Source organism: Arachis hypogaea, chromosome 2 (genome assembly GCF_003086295.3).
Source record: "Arachis hypogaea cultivar Tifrunner chromosome 2, arahy.Tifrunner.gnm2.J5K5, whole genome shotgun sequence".
Taxonomy (NCBI): Eukaryota; Viridiplantae; Streptophyta; class Magnoliopsida; order Fabales; family Fabaceae; genus Arachis; species Arachis hypogaea.
Genome location: NC_092037.1, coordinates 100,996,051 through 101,007,766, shown reverse-complemented (window position 1 = coordinate 101,007,766; position 11,716 = coordinate 100,996,051). Strand labels below are relative to the sequence as shown.

General features: G+C 24.6%; 1 protein-coding gene across 1 annotated transcript; it reads left to right on the top strand.

The window, feature by feature from the left end:
- Window positions 1–6,875: 6,875 nt before the first annotated feature.
- Window positions 6,876–8,355, top strand: LOC112757754 (E3 ubiquitin-protein ligase PUB24-like). Its single transcript, XM_025806313.3, has one exon. It carries the CDS (start codon window positions 6,937–6,939, stop codon window positions 8,179–8,181), a length of 1,245 nt encoding a protein of 414 aa, XP_025662098.1. The 5' UTR covers window positions 6,876–6,936; the 3' UTR covers window positions 8,182–8,355.
- The last annotated feature ends 3,361 nt before the right edge of the window (window positions 8,356–11,716 follow it).

The window sequence follows — 11,716 nt, the reverse complement described above, 5'->3', positions numbered from 1 at the left end:
CTTGAGAATGAGAGTCTTGCGTACCCAATCCAATAGCTCCTCTTAGAGAATGATGATGGTGATTTTGAGCTGGTCCTTATAGAAGGCTAGGAACAAGTTTATCTTTAATAATGTATCAACTAGTGTAGAAAAGATAATGACGTTGGCTTTAAAGTTACAGAAAGAACTTCAACAAATTCTCACTTTCTAGTTGATGAGCACTTTACTTTTTTATCTTTCTTATTAGATTATTATATTATGTTACTTTTATATATAGTAGAATATTAAAAATCTCCTATCTCTTTTATTTATCTCATACATGGACACCTATACGTTTCTTTTATTTCATAAATAAAATTATTGATTTAAAAAAAAAAAACTAACTTAGCTTGACTATGAATACCACCCGAAATTATGTAAATAAAATCCGAAGAAATATAAAAAAAAAAGAAAGTGGCATCAAAGAATGGTCCCCATATATAGTGTTGAATATCACCATCCATCTAGGTTGTGTTTTTATGTTGTTTCATGCATAATAAAATTGAATGGAAGACTTGAATTTGGAATCGATGGGAAGAATATGCAATCTCTATTCAACATAGCCGCCATCTTTGGCCTTCAAATTTATTATCAATCTAACTAGCACGGCATGTATTCAACTCTTCTATTTAAAATCTTCACTATTTTTATGAATCATGTATATATAAATTAAACTCCATATAACATTTGGAAATAATTTGATACTTCATTATTATTATCTTATTTGTTTTGATGTATGATCATTTTGAAAATACAAGTAAATTAAATGTTGATTGCTGGAAAAACATAAATAATTATTATTGTTCAATCTTTTTCAAACTCGCTGTATATTAAGATGACATAACATAAGTGGTCGAATAGATAAAATTCTACAAAAACAAAATTCTAGTTTTTTGGGGGACTAATAGAATTCTAAGTAATGCAATTATAAATAGGAGGCCATTTTAATAAAGACACTAAAAATATATTTTTTTAAAGACATTTATATGTATCATGTTATTATTAGATCTTTTTATTAAATTGATTAATAATTTATTTTTAATAAATTAGAACAAAATTAGTTTATTTTAGCAATAATAATAAACTCAATTATTTGCATTATAATTATTGGCCCTGATTTAATCCGATCGTATTACACAATCTAAATTGAATATCTTTAATTTTTTTATAAAAAAAATAAATATATCCCTATTTTTTATTTTTTAGATATTTAAATTTCTAAATATTTAAAAATACAATTAAATCTGTAAAAAAAATTAAATTTATTGTTCTTGTTATAAAAAAAATTGGTTTTATTTTAATTTATTAAAAATTTAAAATAATCAATTCATTAATACGTCCAATAATAATGTGAAACATAAACATCTCTATAAAAAGACATTTTAAGCATCTTTATATGAACATCCTCTGTAAATTAAATATGACAACGTTTATTTGTATGAATTGTTCTGAATTTTCTTCTTTCTTCTTTTTGTCTTATCCATGATTTGCTGGACCAGAAATCACTAAATTGATCATCATGGGGCATCCCACAAATAATAATCCACATGCATTTAAATTCAAAGTCTTAAATAGTAATTAATTATATTTTTAACTTCTTTTCACACAAAATCTTTTTTTCTAAGAATTTGCGTGTTATTTTTATTTATTTATTTTATACTAAAATTCTTTCTTTTAATGATGGTTAAAAAAGATCAAAGTCTAGACAATTAAATTTTTAAATTATAAAAACACTTGAAAGGCAAGAGTAGGAACTTGAAAAGAAAGAAATAGAAAAAAAGAAGAAAAAAAGTGAGAAGAAAAAGATAAAGATATTATGAAATTACTATTCTCAAAAATTTAAACCAATAAAAAAGAGATAATATATAAATAGTTATATTTATAATACTTTTTTTTAATTAAAAGTTTCTTTTAAATTTGTTTAATTTTTATTTAAGTTTTTTTTTTCTCTTTTTATTTGTCTTATGTTATTTATTTTTTATTTTTGAGGTTCATTAATTATCAAATTCTTGATTTTTGGAATATAAACCTTTGATATCATATAATAAAGTCACCTATTTTAAAAATTTATATAAACTGATAGGAGGAGACAATATAAATGATTATATCTTTAACAAAAGATGTGTGAATACGATAAAATTAACATACTTAGTAAAAATTAACTACAAAATTATTATTTATGTGTAAAGTTAGCATACTATTTTTCGAACTAACTAACTTATATCTTTTTTTCAGTTATTTAATTAACTGATAATTAATGCTACTAATATTATATTATAAAATCATTTATATTATCATAATAATGTAAATTGATTGAAGGAGATAAATAAATTGTTATATATATATATATATATTCTCATAATTTGGTATATATATGAAATTGAAACTATGGCGTGAAGAACTTGATCTAATCTCGTTTTTCTTCCAGTGTTCTGTTACTACCTTTTTTTAATGTATTTGGAAAGTGAAAACGTGTATAACAAGGGGAATGATACAATTAACTGAACTGAATCTGATTTATAATGTACTATTCGGTAGAAGTACATTTACCTATATAAACTTATGTAGCTATAATTAAATTTTTTTTTGTTTTCAAAGGAAATTTATGACTAGATACCAAGATAGATCATTAAAAATTATAATGTTAACAAATCTAACCACAAAAGAATTAAAATTAATTTGTGACCATAAAAGATAGATTATGATAGATAAAATTATTCAAATTTCAAAAAATTATCAAAAATTCTCAATTTTCCATTTTAATCTAACCTAATCAGTCAATTCCTTTCTCAAATATTCTCTTCCCTCATTACCTCCACTTCACTTCCATTACATTATTTTTCTTTTCACTTTTACTTCGAACTTCTCAAACATAAACTAAACATCTACTCTCCACTCTTCAATTCCTGAATTTCTAATTTCAATGGTCTCCTTCAAATCCTTTAATTCCCCAAAATTCAACCCCAATTCCGATCCGCCGTGGACACCACCACCACCACCACCAATAATTTCAACATCATCCATCCTGCGCGCTGGAATTGAATTGGATGAGAGATCTGGAAGATAATTTGAAAATTATTGATAATTTTATCTACTAAAATTTATATTTTATGATTATAAGTTAGTTTTAGTTTTTTCATAATCAAATTTATTAGCGTCACAATTTTTCGTAGTAGTCAGTTTTAATATTTTAATCTTTTTTATTATCGAATACATTAATTAATTATTTTATCATGATTCATGAATTTTTCACTAAGAGCAATAATGATTGTTCATATAATATTTTTCATATTCAAAAAGGATTTCAAAGTTAAACTAATATCTTTGCCGAAAATAATTTTTTATTTTTTTAATTATTTTATTAAGTGAAATCTCTAGTTACCATATATTTTTTTAAATAAGACTAAAAAAAGTATATAAAAAATTATATAATAAAAATTATATTTAACAAAATAATTAAAAATTAAGATCAATTCTTCTTGATAATTAACATTGTTTATATAAAGAATGTTACTAAAAATAATGGGAAGAAAGAGGTTCAGTAATAAATTATATTGAATGGGGCCAGCATTGGCATCCATTATTACGAGATGCATAAGGAGCTAGCTAGGGTTTACCGATTTACCCTTTAAACTATACGTTTACTTTGAGTCTTCCCGTTGACTCCGAAATAGGCATCCATTAATTAAAGCTACTATCAACTTGACTGTATGAAGTCCAAAATAAAACTTCAAATAAACTAAAATGAAATAAAAGTGCTTCTGATGATAACATTAATACCGCGTTTTTCAAATTAAAGAAAAAGAATGCATCTCTATTATCTTTTTTGTTTTTTTTTTTAAATATAAGAAAGGATTAATGCAACTCTTTCAGGCTGATTTGGATTTTCCTGAACGCATGCATTAATGAGTTCATATATATATATAACGTTGATCATAAATTGATTTTTAAGGTTATTAGTTTAGATTTTTTTATTTAAGAGACCACTTTAATAAAATCACTAAAAATATTTTTTTGTAAAGACATTTATATGTGTCATGTTATTATTAGACATCTTTATTAAACTAATTATTAATAATTTATTTTTTAATAAATTAGAACAAAATCGGTTTATTATAACAATAATTATAACTCAATTGTCTGCATTATAGTTATTAGACTCGATTTGATCCGATCAAATTACACAATCTAAATCGAATATCTTTAAATTTTTTTATAAAAAGACAAATATATCCATAACTTTTTGTTTTGCGAACATTTAAATCCCTAAAAATTAAAAAATATAATTAAATTTCTAAAGAAAGTATTAGATTTATTGTTATTGTTATAAAAAAATTGATTTTATTATAATTTATTAAAAAATTAAAAAATAACCGATTCATTATTACGTCGAATAATAATACGACAGGTAAGTATTTTTACAAAAAGACATTTTACACGTTTTTATGAGAGCATCTCCTTTTATTTATTGTTTACTTGTTCGGTTTATATTAAGATAAAAAAAATTGTCAACAATGATTGTCCTTATTTGTTGAACTATTTTCAAGTTTAATCTGAGTCGTGCGTGCAATTTTCGTTACAAAATGCTACTTTCACATATTTTAATTTCCAAGTTAGGTAGGAAAAGGAGGTGTAATTTTTATGAGAGTTGCTAGAAAAATTTTGAAGAAATTCTGACTAACATTTTTTTTATGTAATTTGAACACAATCAATGATAACAATTAATTGTGTCCTTATTTTCAAACTATTTGGAATATGATACGGTTTTTGGTTGACTAAAATAATAATGTGAAACCTGTGTTATTGTAACATGCTCAGCAAAATTATTATTAAGTAACAAGAATATTCAGGGAAATAAAATAAACTATATTAACCAGATAAATTATGATATATTATATAGTTGCAACTTGACCATGTGATGATATTAAAATTTTTATATAGTAAGAAATAGGTCACACTTTGTTTTCATAAATGATTGATTCCCACCGAGATTATAAACAAATTATTAGGCATTTCATTCTGGCAGAAACTTTGTGGAAATCAAACATTGAAAATTATTGATTAATAATTCAAAAAAAATAATTATAAATATAACACATTTTGAACTGAGCCTTTCCCATGTACCAAAAGAAAGAGAAGAGAGTGAGAGTATGTCCTTGCTTAATTTATTACCGCAATTCTTGTTGGGAATCAGGGCACAAATTTAGATGAAATGGTAGGTGCTCCTAGCTAAGAGTGTGATTGAGTTTTTAAGATTATTATTAATTAATAGAAAATAAAACTAACTAATAAATATATAGAATGAGATAGAGGGGGGAAATAAAGAGGAAAGCCCACCAAAAACATGAATGAGAAAACAATATTTAATTTATATAAGTAATAACATATTATTATTATTATTATTTATTATTTTTATTATATGGAAGATAGTTAAACGTGATAAAATAAGTGTCCATCCAGGATATCAAAATTACAGCTAAATAAGAGCATTATTCGTGTATTATATTACGCGTATATTAAAATTAAACACAAAAATTAATTATTAATCTAAAATATATATTAAAATATAAAATATATATACATTAAAAATAAATTAAATAATATATATTTATATATAACTATACGATAATTAATTTTAATATATAAATAGTATTTTTTTATAATATAATGATAACATATTCTCAACACAAAATATAAGATGAATAAAACGTTGAAGAATCAATTTCCCTGTTTTTCCGACACAACTTCAAAGAATTTTGTGTAATGGAAGCTACATCAAATTTTAGTGATTAGATATATTTACACGTTAGTGGAATTAATTGCTATTGTTGCTAAAACTTCAATCCCCATAAATTAAAGAACAATAATCTATTTGATAAAATACTTTTACATATTTGATCATGAGAAAAATCTTCAAAAGATCATATATACATATACACTATAATTAATCATTAAATGAATTAACATATATTTTTATATATATTATATGTAAATGGTTACTTTTAATATACATAATATTTTTATTTTTAGTTATTTATGATATCTCCCAATCAAACAGATTAAAAATTAATTTATCGTAAATTTAAGTTTCATATGAGAGTATGTAGTTGGTTAATAAATTACTATATACACAAAACAGCATTTAAATCTTGACATTAATTAAATAGACGAATAAATTGACTACTCCACAAATTTACATTGGTGTTTAATATACACAATATAGTTTGATGTTTTCTTAAACAACAGAGAAAAAGGAAACATTTAAATTAGGAAAAGACTAAACAGGCCTAACATCATTACATGGCTGTATATACACAAGTCCCATTGCTTTTAATTCCGGCTCTTGTTTTCTTCCAACGCTTTTTCATTTTTTCCTCCTTTGACCACCGAACTGATACCTTAGAATATGGAATGCTATAAATTATATTTGGCTCATTTAGACGGTATGACTCAAGACCAAATCATCATCAAACTACTTTCTCATCAATCAATTTTGTCATTTATTTATTAAAAAATCATAAGAGATAGTAGTGATGACCACTATGAAATTTTTGGAATTAATTCAAGTTTTTAAAATTACTTCTCCTTCCACAAAATATATCTTTTGAATTTCAAATGTGTCTTAATTTATTTATATATATTTAAAAAAACAGTATATTATTTGTTTAAGTATTTATTAGTTTAATTTGTCTCTCTCAACAATGATATTTATGAATTAAACAAATTAAATATTTATTAATACATTAAATTTTAGCCGCAATCTCTTACCACTTGTTGAATATCAATTTCCTTTACTTCCTTTCACACGCTCTCATTTATTTTCATATAAGAACTTGCAATTATTTTTTTTCCTTTGAAACAAAAAAAATAAAATAAATAGAACACTTTACACTTCAGAAATATTTGAATCACATTCACATGGATAATGAAATTGAAGTTCCTCAATATTTCATATGTCCAATTTCACTTCAAATCATGAAGGATCCTGTGACTGCCATAACAGGAATCACATATGATAGAGAAAGCATTGAGAAATGGCTTTTCAAGAACAAGAACACAACATGTCCAGTTACCAAAATGCCCCTACCAAATGATTCTGATCTTACACCAAACCATACCCTTCGACGTTTGATCCAAGCATGGTGCACTCAAAATTCTTCACTGGGAATTGATAGAATCCCAACACCAAAGCCCCCACTTAACAAAGTTCAAGTTTTGAAGCTCCTTAAGGATCTTAAGGATCCAAGATTGAAGATCAAGAGCTTAAGGCAATTGGAGCTTCTTGCAACTGAAAATGAGAGGAACAAGAAGTGTTTGCTTGATTCTGGTGTCCCAAAAGCCATGATCATGTTCATGTTGGATTGTTACAAAAAGGGTATCAATCAAATTGGTGAAGGTATTGAAGAAGCTCTTAGTTTGTTACAATTTGTTAAGGTTTCTTCCGAGGATGTTAAGATTCTTATGTCCGAGAATGTTTTTGATTTGGTGTTGGATTCTCTAACATGGCTTCTGGGGTGCGATTTTTCGGAGAATTCGGCGACTGTAAAATCACAAGCTGTTCTAGTGATCAAGAACTTGATCCAAAGGGGTGATTCAAGTGTTATTCAGAGGCTTAAATTTGAGTTCTTTGAGAAGATTGTGAAGGTTTTGAGAAATGGTGTTGTAACACAACAAGGTATTAGCGGCGCTTTGAAAGTGTTGCTAAGTGCTTGTGCGTATGGAAGAAACAGGATCATGATGGTGGAATGTGGTGCAGTTTTTGAGATGATTGAGATTGAAATGAGAACACCTGAGAAGATAATCACTGAATTAACAATGTCTATTCTGTTTCATCTATGTTCATGTGCTAGTGGAAGAGCTCAATTCTTGTGTCACAAAGGTTCAATGGCGGTTTTGACTGAAAGGATTTTGAAGGTTTCAGCGGCGGTTGATGATAGAGCTATAATTATTCTATCATTGATATCCAAATTCTCTGCTACAAATTTGGTGCTTCAAGAGATGTTGAAGGTTGGAACTGTTGCAAAGCTTTGTTTGGTTCTTCAGAGTGATCATGCAAAGTACATCAAAGAAAAAGCAATGGAAATTATTAAGAATCATTCTCAGGTTTGGAGGAACTCTCCTTGTTTTCCTGATAAGTCTTCTTTTTTTGGCAAGTTTGCATAAGTGAATTAATTAATTAATTAATTAATTAAAAATGCATACTTATTATATATTTGATGACATGTTTTCCTTTATTAATGTACAAACCTATATATGTATTTTAATTATTGACAATTAAATGTCAATACTTTGCTTAAGCAATTGTCATATAATAATAGTTTTTTTTTTCTTGGTGTATGGCAATTTTTGGAGGTATCACTCAAGTGTAACATATATATACGGTTTCTTTCTATTCACATTGGTTTTGATACATTGTAATTAGTGTAAAAAATTTTAGTCTAATTTGTTGGTTAACTCTAAGTTACTATCATTGTAACACTTTTATAAGTTGTTAACAATTAAATTAAATTATTGTGTTAATATGTTAATACATGATTAATGATCATGTGAGGCCTACCCTTGATAATCATTTAAACTTCTTAAATATCTAGTGATAATAAGGTCTATTTTTTAGTCAAAGTTAGAATTTCATTCATATATGATATTAATAATAAAAATGATCCGTGAGATTTCCTACAAAACAATTAAAAAAAACATATATGAAAGAAGGTTTTCCTAAATTTAATAGAAGAGTATTCCTAAAACAATAATACTAGTCCTAAAATCACAAAAATAAAGAAAGACATTCATGTGATAGAGTACAAAAAAAAAGTACATTCTTCTTTTTTACAAATTAAGCTAAAAACAATGTTTAGAATTCGAATAATTCGTAGATTTAAGTAGATTAAATCTAAACCGATCGAATTGACCCAATTGATTGATATTTCTATTAAAAAGTAGATATATACAAACAAAATAAAAAATAAAATAAAATAAAAAATATTCACCATCATCACCAATCAAATTGTATATTTAATCTCTTAGTAAAAGGAACACATACATTCGTTATGTTAGCATAACAAAATCACCACAATGGATAGTAATCATTGATGATGTAAATTAGTGTATGACTAAATTTGAAATTTGTGTAATTAATCAGAAATTTCTGATCAGTGTGATTTGTGTATTTTATTTTTAGAATTTGATAAAAAATAGTACAAATAGAAATTAAAAATAAAAAAAATATTATTTTTACTAATTTTATTTTTTTATAAAATCATAAAAATAAAAAATAATAAAATTGAAAACATCAAAAACATTTTCTAAAACCAAGTATCTCTTTAATGTTTAACAAAGTCTACAAAAAAAAGTATCATTAATGGCCAAAAATTTTATCCCATTTAGAAGGAATACTAGTGTTTAATTTGATAAATTGGCCTAGGAAAAAAAATTTAAAATATGATTATTAGAAGATTATATATATAAATATGTCTTTGTGAAGGTATGCATGTATATATAATTACATCAAAATTAAAATTATAAAATTATTGAAGGATTTATTTCATTAATGAACATGCATATAAAAAACTTTTTCTTTTAATAGCTAACATAGAAAGAAGAAATTGAACCAAATAATCATTAATAATAAAATCAAATTAAAAGAGTACGTCATAAAATTAAGAGAGTATATGAAAAGAATATATATATATATATATATATATATATATATATATATATATATATATATATGCAAAACAAATTAATAAGAGTTTTAAATTTTAAACTAAACCAACAAACTAACAAAGTTTTTGACACAATTTTTAAACAAAAGTGAAAAAAAATTGAAATTTATTGGGATTTAAAATAACTAGAGTACATAAAAAGAACTTATATATATATATATATGCAAAACAAATTAACAAGAGTTTTAAATTTTAAACTAAACTAACAAACTAACAGAGTTTTTGACACAATTTTTAAACAAAAGTGAGAAAAAATTAAAATTTATTGAAATTTTTAGCAATTAAAATAAAATCTTCATCTCACTGTTTCTAGTTATTTTCTGTTATATTTGATTCTGAACTCAATCTCTCCTATTGTGAACAACAAAATTCTAAGATTTGAACTCCTTTTCCACGTACATGTTTTCTTTACGTATGTCCTCTAGTGCTGAAAAATAATCTAGAATAGAGCATTTAATCAAAATATTATTATTGATTTTTGCATTTATTTCATCCTTTAAATAAGTGAAATTATCGTAACAAAATCTTTCACAATCGTTAATTTCTAAAAATTCTCTCTTTACATGATAATCTTGCTTTCATATATATCCAGACTTTTCAACACTCGCATTTTCTTCCGTATAATTTGATACTAGAATCTCATATAAAGTTATATTATGAAAATTATGTCTAATAAAATTGAGAGAATATATAATAAAATTTAAAAGTATATTTAATAAAATTAAGAGAATACATGATAAAATTTAAAAGTATGTCTAATAAAATTGAAAGAATACGTAAAGAGAACTTATGTATTTCTTATTTAATTGAAAATAAAAAAACATGACTAATTATATATATACATATATACAAATCCGAAACAAACTAACAAAATTTTAAATTTTAAATTATACAAACATACTAACATAATTTTGACTTAGTTTTTAATGAAGGTGAGAAAAAATTAAAGGTTACGGGGAATATGCCGCTCTAAGCATTGGTGAATCCCATTAGTAATTAAAACGGTCATATTTGATCATTGAACCCCAACACAACTTCGTAAATATCCAGACTTTTCAACACCTGCAATTCCTTTCGTATAATTTGCTGTTCGAACCCCATGTTTAAAGTTATATTATAAAAAGTATATGTAATAAGATTGAGAGAGTACGTAATAAAATTGAGAGAGTACGTAAAGAGAATTTAGTGTATTTCTTATTCATTGAAAATAGGAAAACATGACTAACCATATATAATTATATATACAAAAATCCAAAACACAATTAAATTTTAAATTTTAAACTAAGCGAACAAATTAATCTGTTGTGAACAACGAAATTCCAAGATTTGAACTCCTCTAGTATTGAAAGACAATGTATGATAACACATTCGACGAGAATATTATTACTGATTTTTGCATTTATTTCATCCCTCAAATAGGTAAACGTAAAATAATGTTACATAATCATTAGTTTTTAAAAATCCTATCCTTACTTGATATTTTTGTTTGTAAAAATTAAGCTTTGTTAATATGAATAGCTTCATATATATCTAGACTTTTCAACACCGACATTTATTTTCGTATAATTTGGTATTCCAACCCATGTCTAAAATTATATTATGAAAAGTATCTCTAATAAAATTGAGAGAGTACATAATAAAATTGTGAGAATACGTTGTATAATTCTTATTCAATTAAAAATAGAAAAAAATGACTAACTATATGTATATACAAATACAAAACAAATGAATAGAATTTTAAATTTTAAACGATAGAAACAAACTAACAGAATTTTGACATAATTTTTAATAAATGTGAGAAAAAATTGAAGTATCATCGTCAGAGCCTCTGATACCGTAATAAAATTGAGAGAGGATGTAATGAAAACTTGTGTATCTTTTATTCAATTGAAGATAAAGAAGAATGACTAACTATATATATATATGAATTACTGTTGTAAGAGAAAAAGAAAGGAGGAGAAAAAATTTCAATGAAA

Excerpts from the sequence above, each read along its gene's own strand:
- LOC112757754 (XM_025806313.3), top strand. The coding sequence starts at position 6,937 with ATGGATAATGAAATTGAAGTTCCTCAATATTTCATATGTCCAATTTCA.